This window comes from Chiloscyllium plagiosum, unplaced genomic scaffold (genome assembly GCF_037043375.1).
Source record: "Chiloscyllium plagiosum isolate Xiang-an unplaced genomic scaffold, Cpla_swu_hap1 HiC_scaffold_9, whole genome shotgun sequence".
Classification (NCBI taxonomy): Eukaryota; Metazoa; Chordata; class Chondrichthyes; order Orectolobiformes; family Hemiscylliidae; genus Chiloscyllium; species Chiloscyllium plagiosum.
Window position 1 is genome coordinate 81,823,396 of NW_028270147.1, and position 18,263 is coordinate 81,841,658.

Below are 18,263 nucleotides of genomic sequence, written 5' to 3' on the forward strand. Positions count from 1 at the left end.
ACTAGACATCCTAACCCAATCTAGTCCCATTTACCAGCACTTGACCCATATCCCTCGAAACCCTTCCTATTCGTATACCCATCCACCACTTCCTCTGACAGCTCATTCTATAGACGCACCACCCTCTGCCTGAAAAAGTTTCCCATTAAGTTATTTTAAGTCTTTCCCCTCTCACTTTAAACCTATGCCCTCTAATTGGGGATTCCCCCACCCCAGGGAAAAGACCTTGTCTATTTACTCTAACAATGTCCTACATGATTTTATAATTAAATGCTGCACATGGTCTCTCTGAGGTACGTTTCACAATACCAACATGCAACAAACTGCTGATTGATGAGACAAACACAACAGCTATAATGCTCAAAGTCAAAACCCTCAGACAAAAACAGAGGGGTCAAAGGTGAAGGCTTGAAAATCATGGCATTTCCTATTTGAAGAGGGGGTAGAAAACATAATATTTTAAGATAATTTTCCTTCTTAACACAAAGACTTTCTCTCCTCCCTCTTGGCTCCTAACGCCCAGAAATAAAAGCAAGACACATGGTGCTAAACATGGTGCAAACCCTCAAAAAGGGAAAGTGACCAGACCATATGGGGAGAAGACGACCAGATCATGCAACCACTTTCAGCTTATTCCAAACAAATGACAGCTTACTTTGAGCCACTCGCTGCCTTTGTCGCTGGCTCCTACCCACGGAATTTCCATCCTGGAACCACTGTCCTGCCACCCAATGATTGCCACTTAGCCATGGGATCCAGCAATGAACCTAGGTCTCAGGTGAGGGGTGTTTGTACATGCTGCAACCACCACCTCGGAGGGTGGGAGTGATGCCAGTCTCCGATTGGGGGGCTGCTTCAAGCGGGCAGTTCTCCCCCCAATCAGGTGTCTCCATAAATGGTGAGGTGGTGTCCAGCCCCATTCCTGAAGTTAACCTGACCCCTCCTTCCCAGACTATATTGGCCCTGCTCTGAAACAGATCACTCAGACCTGCATCACAAGCAACCAATCTCCCAAACAAGGACTGAGTTGAGCTCGGAATGTGTGACGGAACTAGAGGTGTTTGCCAATGACTTTCATCATTTACCCGAGGTACTCTAGGTATGCAGTTGTAGAGAGGTATCCAACTGACATCTCCTGCTCCATCCCTAATGGACAAAGCTCAATCCTGAGAGGTTTGGTTAAATGAAGGGTAGCTCTGTAGGTTCAACAAAACATTTCCATACTATTTTCCCTTGTTGCCCCAACCATGCAGTTACCTTGATTCCAGTAGGCACGCTACCAGTGAAAGAAACCTTTGCCACACCTCTGTGTTTACATAAGAGATTTCCAGTCTCTACAGCCCCTTGAAGCACATTGAACAACCCATTCGGGGCCCCAGCTTGTGTGTAGATCTCTGCGAGCATCACGGCAGTCAGAGGGGTCAAAGGTGAAGGTTTGAAAATCATGGCATTTCCTGTTTGGAGTGGGGGTAGAAAACATAATATTTTAAGATAATTTTCCTTCTTAACACAAAGACTTTCTCTCCTCCCTCTTGGCTCCTAACGCCCAGAAATAAAAGCAAGACACATGGTGCTAAACATGGCGAAAAATACTCACTTGTCAGCATCAGCTGGGATGCTTAATCATGCTTGGGCCAGAGGATACAGTCATCTGCTACATTGTGATCCTACAAGGTTGGTTATTGCAAAGGGAATGCAACTAAATTTATATCACAAAATATACCAACAGCTTCCTCAGAAGATAAATCCTGTCCTGGAGACACACCATTCTGAACCATCACACTACAGATGTTAGCGAACACTGACGTACACATTTTAACCCATCTAACTCCTTGACCAGATAATAATTAAACTCTGGCCAGAGATTATCAAGATAACATATCATAATTTAATTTTACTTTATATAAAAAAAAATTGGCACATACACTTGCGGTGAAAAGAGAAGCTAAAATATTCTGAAAAATATTTTAAAATGTGAAAATTAGCTTTAAAAGACTGTTAGCTAATCACTGTGCTGTCAAAATCAAATATGCAATAAATGGTGCAAACTTTAAAAAATTGTCTCAGTTGAGCTTTTCTTGTGGTGCCATGATGAGAAGGGGAAATATTGTTTTAAAATGATGGATATATTTTATAGACTAACAATATATGTTGTGATAAGCTTGGGCAAACAAATTTGGGCTGAATTTTGAAAGATGTATGAGGTTTTTTTCTTTTATAAACCCTACTTTTGTTTTGCTCAAATTTTATTAGTCACATTTCCATTAAAAGCCCAGTTACAGAAAAGTGAACAGCATGCAACTTTTTAATGTACAATTGAACAGTGATTAAGGAATCCTCACCAGTTGAGATGATTGGCAACCCTGGGTGATTGTAACATCAAGCTTTTCAGACTAATTCACACATTCCCTCAAACTGCAGCCAGTTCCTGAAGGGTAATGATGGTTAATACCGAAGGTTCTTGCTCCACTCTCCCACCACGCACTAGGCCCTGGCAAAGTTCAGCCCGACGGGTTACAGAGTAAGAATAACACATGCATCCACATAAAGAAAATGTTTCCTTCTTTGTACCACAAACATCACTGTGAAAGCTTCACTAGCAGGCAGCACAGTGACTAGTGGTTAGCACGGCTGGCTCACAGTAACAGGGTTCGATTCCAGCCTCAGGCGACTGTCTGCGTGGAGTTTACATATTCTCCCAATGTCTGCGTGGATTTCCTCTGTGTGCTCGGGTTTCCTCCCACATGTGCAGGTTAGGTGGATTGGCCATGCTAAGATACCCATAGTGACCAGGCTAGATGGATTAGCCATAGGAAATGCAGGGTTACTGAGATAGGGTAGGGAATGTGTCTTGATAGCATGGATGTTTCTTTTGGAGAGTCAGTATGGAATCGATGGGCCGGAAGGCTTGCTTCCACACTATTGGGATTCTATGACTCTATTCTATGACAGCAGACTTTTTAAAAAATTCACATATCATTCTTTATATGCATGTATTCAATTAATTCACACTGTGCTTTGCTTGAGCAGAATTAAAAAAAGTTGAGTGTGGGATGCTGGAAAAGCACAGCAGGTCAGGCAGCACCAGAGGAGCAGGAGAATCGACATTTTGGGCATAAGCCCTTCATCAGGTGACCTCATGAAGGGCTTATGCCCGAAACGTCGATTCTCCTGCTCCTCTGTTGCTGTCTGACCTGCTGTCCTTTTCTAGCACCACACTCTTAACTCTGATGTCTAGCATCTACAGTCCTCACTTTCTCCCAGAACTGAAAAAAAGCAGGTTATCTGCAGTATAGTGCTTGAAGCCACCTAGAGCAAAGCCTAGACGGATAGTAGTGGCAGGCACAACCTTAGGCTGTAGAAATTGCGCCAAATATTACATCGTGTACTGATGTGTGCTGTACACAATCTTAAACAAGGTTTGCACCAAAACCCACTTTATATCCAACGTGAAGAACTTCTTAAAATAGGATATATTTGCGGAAACAAACAAAAAAAAAGATTGCCACATGCTTTTAGCCAATCAAACAATTGTCTTGATCATCTGCCAACCAAAAAATAAGTTATTTCTGAAAACAGCTGGAATTTAACTTAAATGCTGTTAATTGCTTGACTAGTTTTCCATAATCAGCACCAAAGCTATTTTAAGCTGACGAAAACTATCATATAAATTTACAAGAAAAGGAAAACACGGTAGGAAAGATTTTTAAAAATAAATCCCAGATTCAATGTGTCTGCAGCATCATGTCTAGACATCACTGACATACACATCCATACCACACAGCAGAATGAGACCACTTTCATGAAGGCAAAAATCCCAATGGCAAAAGTTTTGAAAAATTCCTCTCCAACATTCTGAAGGGATCAAGAACTTGGTGTAATTTAATCTTATATAAAATAATTAAAAATTGGGACATACACACGTGGTGAAGATAATCCTGAAAAATACTCTTTCAAATGTAAAAATTAACTTAGAAAGATTGCTGGTTAATCATTTAATGAAAGTATAGTCAAAACTCAAATATGCTTCTGAAATAAATGGTGCAAACTTAAACAATGGTCTCAGTTGAACCTTTTTTGTGGTGTCATGAGTAGAATGGAAACATTGCTTTTGAAAGTAGTATGTATTTTAGACACTATACATTATATTTTGTGACAAGCTTGGGCTAACCGGAAAATACAAAGACCTTAAGCTGATTGAAAAGGATTTCTTTATATAAAAAAAATATTTTTGCCACAAGATGAAAGCACTGTACAATTCTCACCACAAGCCAGTGCTGGAGCTGACTTCCAGCAGGCTATCTGGAATGGGTAGTTCCAAGCCCCAATTCCCACACACACTCCAAGGGGCTCTCTCCTTGTGTAAGCAAATGATCCTCCAGACAGCTGAATGTGTTGGCCTGTGCACAGAGACAAAGGAAAGAGATTTATTGCGAGTTTCAGGATACATACAATTGATCTAGAGAAAACGTCACTTAGTGGTTAGCACTGCTGCCTCAGAGCACCAGGGACCCAAGTTCAATTCCAACCTCGAGCAGATGTCTGTGTGGAGTTTGCACGTTCTCCCCGTGTCTGCGTGGGTTTCCTCCAGGTGCTCCAGTTTCCTCCCACAGTCCAAAGATGTGCCAGTCAGGTGTACTGGCCATACTAAATTGCCCAGTGTTAGGTGCATTAGCCAGAGGGAAATGGATCTGGGTGGGTTACTCTTCGGAGGGTCGGTGTGGACTTGTTGGGCCGAAGGGCCTGTTTACACACTGTAGGGAATCTAATCTAATCAAACAAACAGCAGAGACTGAGGGAATGATGTGGCAGGGCTATTCAGGTCAGGATCTCCCCAGCAACACAATCTAGTCAGTCCATAAGATGCTGGATCAGCTTCCTCAGTGTAAGAATGACGTCAGTAAAGATCAATAAATGCGTACACAGTTCTGCCAACAAACTAAACAGACCTTCATCCATGGAGTCAAGCACTAATCTATTGTCAACTAGGTAAGATGGTCCTGACAATGTTGTTTACTGGTATTTTAACATCATTTTAGGGTTCCTTGATTTTAATTCCCATCTTATTTATTTACTGAACATCTTGACATTTGCATTACAAAGAGAGAAAAAAATGCTCAAATCCTACTCTGTACAGCTGCTAATCTTGCAAACATAAGATTCATAGTCCTATTATTACTATTCCAATGAAAAGGCTACATGTTTGACACAAAATCGAATTCTAATACTCTCCCAGGATAAGACCGATGTGTTCAGCATTTCCACATATTTTTAGATTTGACAATATTTGTGCAACAAGGAATAAACAGATGGTGGAATACGGTGTAACAAAAGTATGAACTCTCCAAGAAAATACAAGTTTCTTTTAGTGTGATGAGTCAGAGAGAGATTTATTGTCTCATAGGTGCTTTATGATTACTGCTACAATTGGGATGGAATTCAGTTAGCTCAGTTGGGTGGATGGTTGATTTGTAATGCAGAGGGTTGGTGATGTTCAGGTTAAAGCACTACTAGTCTTCTCTATCTCTAATGATGCAGTGGGACGACATTTCTCAGGGACTATGGTGATTTTATCCCTCTAATTCTAAACTCTCCCACATGTGGAGAGGGAGAACAAACACTCTGCATCAGCTGTTTCAAGCCCTTCAAGAATATGGTAGGTTTCCACTCATTCTCCTAAAGGTCTCCTCTCATTCTTCTAAACTCCAACAAATACAAGCCAACCTACTCAACCTCCTTTTTGGAAGAAAATCTCTCAAAAACTGGCAAAACAAAATGAATGGGCTAAAACGGTGGTCCAGTGGTTAGCATGCTGCCTCACAAGCACCAGGAACCTGGGTTCAATTCCAGCTTCGGGCGACTGTCTGTGTAGAGTTTGTACATTGTCCCTGTTGGTTTCCTCTGGGTGCCCCAGTTTCCTCCCACAGTCCAAAGATGTGTAGGTTAGGGTGACTGGCCAAGCTAAATTGCCTGTAGTGTACAGGAATGTGCAGGCTAGGTAGGTTAGCCATGGGAAGTGCAGGGTTACACGGATAGGGTAGGGGGGTTGGTCTGGGTTGGATGCTCTTCAGAGGCTTGATGTGAACTCGATGGGCTAAATGGCCTTATTCTGGACTGCTTTCAATGCCAGTGTATCTTTTCTTGGATAAAGGGGAACAAAAAACTGTTCACAATATTCCAGGTGGAGCCTAGCAACTGCCTTGTTAAGTTTTTGCAAGACCTCCCTACTTTTATACTCTATCCCATTTGATATGAAGGCCAACGTCCCATTTGCTTTCCCCATCATGCACTGAACTTGATTGCTAACTTTTTGTGACTCATGTACAAGGACCCTAAAATCCCGCTGTGCTGCAGATCTCTGCAACTTCACATTAAAATAATATTCTGCTCTTCTAATCTCCCTGTTAAAGTGCATAACCTCCCATTTGCCCCACATTGCATTCCATCTGCCAAACTTTCTCCACTCTCCTAACCTGTAGAAATCCTTCTATAGATTATGCTTCTTCATCACCTTCCGCCTATTACTGCATTTTCTGCAAATTTATGATAATACAATGACTTCTGTCATCCAAGTTATTTCTTTGTAAAAACATGCAGTCCCAGCACTGATCTCTGTGGTACACAACTAGTTCCAGCTATTGAAAGTACCCCTCCTTTTCCAATTGTCTGTTTTCCAATAGACTATCCCTTAAAAATAATATAGTTAAAGCAGTAGAGCCAAATCTTTTGGGTGGTGAAATTAAGAAACATTTCTACACACAGTGGCGAACCTCATCGAAGGAAGGATGTAAACAGACTGGAAGCAGTTCAGAGGTTTACTAGACTAATACCTGGAATAGGCCAGTTGAGAGGCAACTTGATTGAAGCACAAGGTTCTGAGGCACCTCGACAGGATGAATATGCAAAGGTCATTCCCACCTTTGGGAGAACCTTGAACCGAAGGGGGTCACTGGTTTAAAATAAGTGATCATCCGTTTAAGATAAGAGAGGAACATCAATTTCATTTCCTCCCCACAGAAGGGAGTGCGTCCTGGGAAGTCTATTCACTAAAAGGCGGTGGAAGCAAGATCTGAAGATTTCTAAGGCAGATGTATACTGCATGCAATTCTGGCCTCCTTCCTATCAGAAGGATGTGAAACATAATAGGGTTCAGAAAAGATTTACAAGGACGCCGCCAGAGTTGGAGGATTTGAGCTACAGGGAGAGGCTGAACAGGCTGGGGCTATTTTCCCTGGAGCGACGGAGGCTGAGGGGTGACCTTATAGAGGTTTACAAAATTATGAGGGGCATGGATAGGGTAAATAGACAAGGTCTTTTCCCTGGAGTGGGGAAGTCCAGAACTAGGGCATAGGTTTAGGGTGAGAGGGGAAAGATATAAAAGGGACCTAAAGGGCACCTTTTTCATACAGAGGCTGGTGTGTGTGTGGAATGAGTTTTACAAAGGAAGTGGTGAAGGGCTGGTACAATTGCAGCATTTAAAAGGCAACTGGATGGATATATGAATAAGAAGGGTTTAGAGGGACATGGACCAAGTGCTGACAAATGGGACTAGATTAGGTTGGGATATCTGGTCAGCATGGATGAGTTGAACCAAAGGGTCTGTTTCCATGCTGGACATCTCTCTGACTGTGACTCTCTGTCGATAAAATACTGCTAAATAAGGAGATGAAGGGTTCTCAGGGTTACATGGGACTGTGAAGTAATCAGATTGGCTACCGCCTTATTGAATGACAGATCAAGGTGGAGGGGCTGAGTGGGCTACTTGCATTCCCATTTCTTAGGTGCGCAAAAGTTCAGACTTGATGACAGAACAATTGTTAAATACCTTCATCTCTGAAGGTGGGCTGAGGTAAGGTTTCCACCCATTAGTTTATTTGGGAACAATACACATCAAAAATGAATCAATAGGTTTCAAAGATATCTGGCTCACAGATATGGAATGGTCCCAAGGAATATGTAACCAAATCAATGCCTCTACTATCTCTGCAGCCTTTTAACACTCTCGGATACACACCATCTGGTTCTGGGAACTTGTTAGCCTTTAGGTCTAATAGCTTTCCCAGCACTATTTCCCCAGCAATGGTGATTGTTTTAAGTCCTTCCTCCTTTTCACTTCTTAATTTCAAGTATCCTTGGCAAGTTTTCCAAGTCTCCTATACTAAAAGCAGACAAAACACGCTTCAAAATCTTCACTATTTCTTGTTTCGCATTACTAATTCCCCAGATTCACTGCATAATGTACTAACACTAGCTTTAGCCATGCTTTTCCCAATTAACAATCTGCAGAAACGCTTATTTGGATAAAATGACTTTAAGCTCTGAGGACTGTTTTATTTTAAATGTTGTTGATGCTTTGTGAATGTTGCGGATTACCTAAGCCGATGTGGGATAATTTGTCACAGCTGTCAAAACATGGGCAGAGTTTTGAAAGCAGGTTGTTAGATGTGGATTGGGTTCCTCAGCAAGGTTGATGCTCTTAATTAAGAGCAATCCCAACTTTGCAGTTTCAGAGCATCAAGGAGGCTGGCAAAAGCATTATGGCAGAGCTGCACAATTGTAATAAAGTTGACTTAACATAACAGAGACATGCACTGGACTGAGTAGCCTCCTTACTTGGTTTTAAAACAGAAACGGACAGAACTTTACTGGTCAAAAATATTATGGCATTATATTTATGCCTTATAAAGGCAGGGATATGGAGTTACTTTTCAGATCTGTCATGATTTGATTGAATGGCAGAACATGTTCAAGAAACTGAGTAGCCTTATCCTGTTTCTATATTCCACAGTCCTCTTACCCTTGCACAACAACAGCCCCCAGACTTGTCACAAAACATCCTAGCTAGCAAGCTGGGTTTTGTTTTGGGATGGGGGGGGTGGGGGTGGAAGAGGAGAGTATAATAATCAAAAACTTGGCTTAAAGATTATAGTAAAGATTACAGATATTACTTTTCAAGAAAATAGCTCACTTGATACATAAACCATGTCATTTGGGATATGTTACATCCCAACTAGCCTGGACTAGGAAGAGAAAAAGACTGTATTGAAATTAAATTTTGCTCTCACGTGGACAGCCAGTATAGACTATCCAGCCAAAAGACCACTTGTTGGCCTGGAAAACCCATTCCTTTCACCAGAGAGTCAGCCACATGAAGCCGTAAATTTCAGGCAACGTAGCAGAGAGCAATTGGTTTACTTTTCCTTAATACTTTATGCAAACATTAATTTACCCACCTTCTATGGAAGAACTGGACAAATAGGAGAAGTGGGTTGATTACAAACATGCTGTTTCAGCAACAAAGGCAGTCAACTTATTGTAGTAAGGTTTGCAGAATGCCTCCTGGTTTCATTGGGGAAATCTCTGAAAGGACTGCTAAATGTCAAAGTAATGATTACAGCTTGGTGCCACTGTGTGGTTAAATACTGTGCTGCACACAAGGGGAAAATTCAAAAAAAGCAATACAATAATGGGATCAACATGTATTGATATTGCAACTGGAGAACATTACATTACAATGTGCTTCAGATATGTCAAGGAACAAAATTTGATACTCAGTTATATTTTAATGACCATCTTTAATGAGAAAAAAGGATTAGGAAGGGAATTCCAGGTCCTTGGCAACAAAAAGGATGGTTGTCAATTTCAGAGTGAAGAAAAATTTGGAATTCAACCATGGTCTTACAAGACTTTATGTGAAGTTGCCCTGACTTTCACTGATCAGGGCTTTGTTTAATGCTGTATTATGTTCAGTTTTGAAAGTTTGTTCTTACCAGCCAGAGTCCCAGCAATGCCAGCGTAATATTCCACAGCCTGCCATGCAGTGTCCACATCAACTCTGGACTCAGTGATGGGTTTTCCAGTATTAATGGATTCTACAATTGCAATATCTTCTCTCTGTTCCTATGTTGGATTAAGACAAATAGGTTGGTGCTTTGTACAACTGTTGACAGGAGAAGAGAAATTTTCTTTCACTTAATATATTGATGTTAACTCATCACCACCCCACACCAACTCTTTTAGCTGTAACCATCTGACTACCACAGAACCATGACAGTGATCAGTTTGCTTTATTCTCAAACGCCTCTCCACCACCTTGTTTTATAGGGCCCTTGAGCATGCCCTATATTTCCATCCCAACCCTTCCTGAAAATTAGTACAAGGTTCCCTCACAGTCACCTTCCACAACAGCAGGCTCGGTATTCACTGGATCATTCTCTAACATTTCTGTATGCAATGTCACCAAATACTTTCAGCCCTAAACGGGAACTCTGTTTTCTTCCCACAGACGCTGCCAGTCCAGGTGAAGGTTTCAGATCTCCAGCATCTGCAGTTCTTCAGTTTTATTTCTATCCCGTCCCAATCTCCTTTCACCATTCTGAAGATATTGCTCCCTTTTGAGAGACCCTGGTCTTCCTCAGTCACCCCAGCACCGCCTCTCTTTGGTGTCACATGTCTCTGCACTTGCGTGTAGAGAAGGAACGACGGGGATCTTCACTTCTCACTGTCAAAAACCACCAGGTGAAACAGGGATTTATTTGAACTTGAGTTTAGCATATTTAAAAGCTTCACTCTACCCATTTCTTGGAGGAAGGGCTTACTTTATGAAGAGAGGTTGAACCTGAGGTTGGTTGGGGGGGTGCATGGTGGATCAGTGGTTAGCACTGCTGCCTTGCAGCACCAGGGACCCAGGTTCGATTCCAGCCTTGGGAGACTGTCTGTTCCTCCAGGTGCTCTGGTTTCCACCCACTGTCCAAAGATGTGCACCAGGTGGATTAGCCATGCTGAATTGCCCAAAAAGAGTCCAGGGATGTGTAGGCTAGGTAGATTAGCCATGGGAAACTCAGGGTTACAGGGATAGGGGAGGGGCGAGTATGGGTGCGATGCTCTTCGGAGAGGCATTGTGGATGGGCTGAATGGCCTGCTTCCACGGTGTAGGCATTCTATGATTCTATGAGGGGATTATGCTGAAACCCAAAATCTTGAGGGGGCTGGATACCCAGGTAGTTTCCCGAGAGGGGTGCCAATCTAGGGTTTAAAAATACTCTTAAAAGACAGAGAGGAGGAAAGTGCTTTTCTCTTCATAGGGGATAGTTGACATGTGGAATTTCACTTCCCAGAGGGTAATGATGGTCAGGTCCTTAAATGCATTCAAGGCAAAGTTGCATAAATTTTGAATGGACAGAGATTTTAGGTTTAAGTGGGGGGACAGACAGAAAAGTGAAGCAGAGAGAAAAAACCAGATCAAGCTATAATCTTATTGAATGGTGGAGCAGACTCAAAGGCCAAATGGCCTATTCTTGTTACTAAATGTTTTTCCTATTGTATTCAATGCTCAGTGAGCTACTCTTTCTACACTGGGAGACCAAACTGTAGATTGGTCAACCTGTTTAGAGAATACCTCTATTCCGACTATAAGTATGGCCATCACCTTTTGCCTTCTCCATCACCCTTAAGCTTCTCGGCACCTGGTATTTAGAATCGTCGACCTGCTGTCACTGAGCTCTCTATTCTTTACCTCCAGAAGTGCACTGAGTGCACGTTCGAGAATCCACCTCTCATTCTTCAACTCGACATTCTACTATCGCCTGGATGCAACTTTACATTCAACAACAGTAGACCGCGACCATCTCTTTCCTCTTTGCCAGTGTCGGATTTGCACTCATTGTTGCTTTCCGATGGCAAGTGTTCATGTTCTCGCCATTCACACCTCCTCCAGACCCATCTTTTGTTTCCTTGTCCCGTTTCCAGTCCCTTCGGCATTGCATCATGAAATTTACAACAAGCTTCATTTTAACCGGCGCACTCAATGGACTGAAAAATTATGCACCTTAAATACCACAAAGTTTACTGTAATATTGCAATCTCTGTGAGAATGCCCTCTGCTGGTAGGTTTTATTTAAATAACAATGCAATTTTGCAGTAAGTGATTGATACCATAAATAAAGTAGAGCAGTGATGTGTACACCCCTGCATTACACTTCTCGAATTAGTATGCATTGTTACATGGATTATGTGGATCGTGTGATCAACTGAAATATTTGATCAACCAGCACACTCCAAAGTCCCATAGATCCCAGCTAATAAAAAGTTTGCTGTATTTTATCATTTGATTTCTCCTGCCTTTCTTCCTTTGCACAAACTTTCACTTTGGTCTGTTTCCCCTCCCTCTCCTCTTTCAGTTGCTAACTTTCTTCCTTTTCCTAGTTCTGATGAAAAGTCTTTATTAACTTTGCCTTTTTTTACATGAATGCAGCCAGCAAGTTCTATATTGACTTTTTGTTTTCAATATATTCACAAGTTAACTACCCAAACAGATACTTACCGTACATACTCAATCAAAAATGTAATTTTTTAGACTTTTTTTTTTAAGGTTATATTTATGGGGTCAACTATTACTACTTTTGAGGAGCTGAAATTCATGCTACGGTGCAAAATACCATATCATTAGTTGAAGTCCAATTGATCTCAAAACAAACGAAGAAAAAAAATGCTGATCCGTTACCTGTGGAGAACTAGGGTCAACTTTTAAAGGAGATATATGGAAAATTCCAGAACTGTTGGTCAAAAATACAAGGTCAACTTATACAGTATATCTTTAATTTGATAAAACCAAATTGGTTGGCATGGAGAAGTTGGAACAAAGGGTCCATTTCTGTCCTGTACATCTCTATGACTATGACATGAGGCCACTTCAGAGGGCAGCTAAAGAATGAATTACATTGCTCCGGTTCTAGAGTCAGATCAGGTAAAGATGTCAGATTCCCTTCCCTAGTGAACCAGATGGAATTTTACAATAATTCCATAGTCACCGTTACTGACCAAAGCTTTTCAATCCAGTTTGCTGGAATTTAAATTCTCCAGTTCTCATGATGAGATGCTTCTGGATCATAGATCTAATAACAGAAGCACTAAGCTATTGTATATGATAAGTGCCCGTAACAGACCTTCAACCACAAGCTCAGAAATATCCACACAGATAAGATGACACCAGGGAAAAACATGCATTTATAGACTGCCTTTTAAAGCCCCCATGATGCATAAAACACTCCACAGCTAAGAAAGTGCTTGCTTAGAAACGCAGTCATTGCTACAATGTGGGGAAATCAGCCATCAATTTGTACACAAAGATTCCGTAAACAGCGACAAGGTAATGATATTTAACTACTGGAGTTGAGGACTAAATATTGTCCATAACACCAGGAAAGAACTACTGGGCTTCTTTTTTTTTATATAGAATCATGTGCACTGTTTTAAGATAGCCTTGCTATGTCAGTGAGTCACAGATAAGGAGCATAGGTAAACATTCTTTATGTTCCGAACCCCTCAAATTGACTGCAATATCAGAAGAAAATTTGAACCACAGGAAGGCTCCCCATAAAAAGCCAAAATACTCAAAATGCGAGGCATCCGAGGAATAGCTGGAAACAACATCCGCAGGGAGAAGAGACAGTCGTATGTTTCAGGTAGGAGGCAGTTCATAGAATCTTCAGTGTGGAAACAGGCCATTTGGCTCAGAGTCCACATCGACCCTCATCCTACGCAGACCCAACATCCTAGCCTATCCCCGTAACCCTGCATTTCCCATGGCCAATCCACCTAGCCTGCACATCTTTGGAACAAAGAACAAAGAAAATTTACAGCCCAGGAACAGGCCCTTCGGCCCCTCCAAGCTTGAGCTGATCTAAATCCACTGTCTAAACCTATCGCCCAATTCCTAAGCATCTGTATCCCTCTGCTCCCCACCTACTCATGCATCTGTCCAGACGCATTAAAATGAACCTACCATGCATGCCGCCACTACCTCTGCTGGCAACGCGTTCCAGGCACCTACCACCCTCTGTGTGAAGTACTTTCCATGTATATCCCCCTTAAACATTTCACCTCTCACCTTGAAAGCGTGACCTCTCGTTATTGAATCCCTCACCCTGGGAAAAAGCTTATCTCTATCCACCCTGTCTATACCCTTCATGATTTTGCAGACTTCAATTAGGTCCCCCCTCAATCTCCTTTTTTCTAATAAAAACAATCCTAACCTACTCAACCTCTCTTCATAGCTAGCACCTTCCATACCAGGCAACATCCTCGTAAACCTTCTCTGCACTCTCTCCAAAGTGTCCACATCCTTTTGGTAATGTGGCGACCAGAACTGTACACAGTATTCTAAATGTGGCCAAACCAAAGTCTTGTACTATTTTAACATGACCTGCCAGCTCTTATACTCAATACCCTGTCCGATGAAGGCAAGCATACCATATCCCTTCTTGACCACTCTACCCACCTGTGCAGCCACCTTCAGGGTACAATGGAACTGAACTCCCAGATCTCTCTGCTCATCAACTTTTCCCAAGGATCTTCAGTTTACTATATATTCCGCTCTAGGGAATTAGAATTAGCCTTCCCAAACTGCAGCACCTCACATTTGCCTGGATTGAACTCCATCTGCCACTTCTCCACCCAACTCTCCAGTCTATCTATATCCTCCTGTATTCTTTGACAGTCCTCCATGTTTTCTGCTACTCCACCAATCTTCGTGTCATCTGCAAACTGACTGATCAGACCAACAGTGTCCTCTTCTAGATCATTTATGTCTATTACAAACAACAGCAGCCCCAGCACTGATCCCTGTGGAACACCACTGGTCACCTTTCTCCATTTTGAGAAACTCCCTTCAATTACTACTGTCTGTCTCCTGTTACTCAACCAGTTCTTTATCCACCTAGCTAGAACACCCTGCACACCATGTGACTTCACTTTCTCCATTAGTTTACCCTAGGGAACCTTATCAAATGCCTTACTAAAGCCCATGTATGTGACATCTACAGCCCTTCCTTCTATTAGGTTGGTAAGGCACAATCTACCCCATACAAAACCATGTTGCCTATCACTGATAAGCCCATTCTTTCCAAATATAAATACATTTTATCCCTCAGTATCTTCTCTAGCAACTTTCCCACCACTGACGTCAGGCTCACTGGTCTGTAGTTACCTGGAATATCCCTACAACCCTTCTTGTACAGGGGTGAAAATGTGTTGCTGGAAAAGCGCAGCAGGTCAGGCAGCATCCAAGGAACAGGAGAATCGACGTTTCGGGCATAAGCCCTTCTTCAGGAATGTGCCCTGAAGAAGGGCTTATGCCCGAAACGTCGATTCTCCTGTTCCTTGGATGCTGCCTGACCTGCTGCGCTTTTCCAGCAACACATTTTCAGCTCTGATCTCCAGCATCTGCAGTCCTCACTTTCTTCTTGTACAGGGGGACAACATGAGCAACCCTCCAGTCCTCCGGCACCTCACCTGTGTTTAAGGATGCTACAAAGATATCTGTCAGGGCCCAAGCTGTTTTCTCTCTCGCCTCCCTCAGCCACCTGGGATAGATCCCATCCGGTCCTGGGGATTTGTCCACCTTAATATCCTTTAGCCTCCGCAACACATCTTCCCTCCTTATGTTAATGTGATCCAGAGTAAGCAAACTTCTATCTCTAATCCCAGCATTCATCACCTCCTGTTCCTCAGTGAACACTGATGCAAAGTAATCATTGAGAATCGCACCCATTTTCTCAGGTTCGACACACAAGCTTCCTTTCTTATCCTTTAGTGGAACAACCCTTTCTCTGGTTACCCTCTTGCTTCTTATATAAGAATAAGAGGCCTTGGGATTCTCCTTAATTCTGCTCACTAACATTATTTCATGACCCCTTTTAGCCCACTTGATTCCTCATTTAAGACTGGTCCTACTCTCCTGATATTCCTCCAAGGCCCATTCTGTTCTTAGCTGCCTGGACCTTATGTATGCTTACCTTTCCCTCTTGGCTAGTCGCACGACTTCTCCTGTCATCTTGCCTTTCCTATCCCTTGTTTTCAAAGGGACATACCCATCCTGCACTATCTTTGAAAGCCTTCCACATATCAAAAATGGACTTACCTCTAAATAGCTGCGTCCAATCCACATTTCCCAGTTCCTGCCCAATTTAGTACTCTTCCATCAGGTAAAAACAATGACTGCAGATGCTGGAAACCAGATTGTGGATTGGTGGTGCTGGAAGAGCACAGCAGTTCAGGCAGCATCCAAGGAGCAGCGAAAAGCATCAGGATGAAGGGCTTTTGTCCGAAACATCGATTTCGCTGCTCCTTGGATGCTGCTTGAACTGCTGTGCTCTGCCAGCACTACTAATCCAGATACTCTTCCATCAGGACCACTCTATCTTTGTCAAAGATATTCGAAAACTTACAGAATTGTGGTCACTATTTCCAAAGAAATCCCCCACTGCAACCTCTACCACCTGGCTCATTCCTCAACATCAGGTACAATATGGCCCCTTCCCTTGTCAGGCTATTGACATACTGCTCTAGAAAACTCTCCTGGACGCTCCTTACAAATTCTGCCCCATACAGACCCCTTCTTATTTCTCAGCTCCACCCATAATGCCTCACTGCTCAAGCCCTCCATAATACCCTCCTTTAGCACAGCTATGATATCATCCCTGACCAGCAATGCAACTCCTCCCCTACTTTACTTCCCTCCCTGCCCTGTCTGAAGCATCTATATCCTGGAACATTTAGTTGCCAATCATGCTTTTCCTTCAACCAAGTCTCTGTGATCACAATAATGTCATACTCCCAGTTCACCTGCCTTACCCTCTATACTCCTTGCATTAAAGTATATGCACTTCAGGCTGTCAGTTCTTTTGCGTTCATCTGTTCTCTGCCTACTACTCTTCCCCTTGGTAATGCTAACTTTGTGATCATTACAGTCTCCAGTTTCCACCTCGCTATCTAGTAGTCTTATCTTCTGGCTCCCAGCCCCCAGCCATATACGTTTAAAACCTCCCCAACAGCAGAGGCAAAAACTCCCCAAAGTACATTAGTTCCAGTCTGGTTCAGGTGTAGACTGTCCAATTTGTAATAGTCCCACCTTCCCCAGAACCGGTCCCAATGTTCCACAAATCTAAACCCTTCCCTCCTACACTATCCCTCAAGTCATGTGTTCATCCTGCCTATTCTTTAATTTCTACCCTGGCTTGCACGTGGCACTGGTAGCAATCCAGAGATCACTACCTTTGAGGTCCTCCTCTTTAACTTCTCTCCTGGCTCCCTGAACTCTGCTTTCAGGACCTCATCTCATTTTTTACTTATATTGTTGGTGCTTATGTACACCAAGACAACTATGTTCACCCTCCCTTTTCAGAATGCTCTGCAGCCGATCGGTGACACCCCTGAACTCGAGCATCTGGGAGGCAACATACCATCCAGGAGTCTCATTTTCAGCCACAGAACTGCCTATCTACTCCCCTTACAATAGAATCTCCCATGACTATGGCCCTACGAATCTTTTTCCCGCACTTCTGAACAGCAGTGCCCACCACAGTGCCATGACCCTGGCAACTGCTGCCCTCCCCTGGTGAGCTATCTCCCCCAACAGTATCCAAAACGGTATACCTGTTTTGGAGGGAGATGACCGCAGGGGACACCTACTCTACTTTCCTACTTTTTCTCTGCCTTTTGGTCACCCATTCACTGTCTCCCTCAGCAATCCTAATCTGCGGTGTGACCAGTTCACTAAACGTGCTATCCACAACCACCTCAGCATCGCGGTTGCTCCACAGCGAGTCCATCCGCAGTTCCATAGCAGTCATGCGGTCACTTCTTGCAAGTGTAAGAGTCAGGGACGTCAGCCGCTTCCCTGAGCTCTCACATTCGGCAAGAGGAACATGCCATGGGTCTGAGGTCCCCTGCCATTTTAAGCCTAAGCTTTATATTGACTAACTAAAACCAAACAATGCACTTAAATATATGAAAGAAAATAAAGAAAAAAAAAACTTTACCTTACAGAGTCCTTTTTCTTGTAGTATCTCGGGTTTAGCTGCTGCCCAAACTGAAACTAAGTTCTTACCTTCCCGGCAACCTCCTTGTCTCCAATGTCACCTCCGCTCTGTCACCCACTGCTCCTGGACAGGAAAAAAGGATTGGGACTGTGGGAGGAAACTGCAGCACCCAGAGAGGAAACCCACAGAGACACTGGGAGAATGTGCCACTGAGTTACATCAACCTATTGCTTCTCTCAGTGTACCTGGATGGTCTTCCCTAAGGTACCAGGTTGGCTTTGTTTCCATCACAGAAAATAATAAAAAATGGGCTAATCTTCAGACAGACAGTCAGATTATCAACCATGCAACAACCTTCACTGAACTGTTCTGCTCTCTGGGCAAGGAGCGTGGTGTGGGTGAAATTTAGATTTTAAACAAATAGCTGAGGATATAGCAGTTGAA

The 18,263-nt window shown here is 42.9% G+C and overlaps 1 protein-coding gene across 1 annotated transcript in view; it reads right to left on the reverse strand.

The window, feature by feature from the left end:
* LOC122554585 (4-trimethylaminobutyraldehyde dehydrogenase-like) overlaps positions 1-18,263 on the reverse strand; it is a 55,864-nt gene that overhangs the window by 14,314 nt on the left and 23,287 nt on the right. Inside the window, exons 3-5 of the mRNA XM_043699853.2 lie at positions 9,771-9,900; positions 4,266-4,400; positions 1,258-1,454 (exon numbers count right to left, since the gene is read on the reverse strand). Of these exons, the coding sequence (XP_043555788.2) occupies positions 1,258-1,454; positions 4,266-4,400; positions 9,771-9,900 (462 nt within the window). The remainder of the gene's footprint in view (positions 1-1,257; positions 1,455-4,265; positions 4,401-9,770; positions 9,901-18,263) is intronic.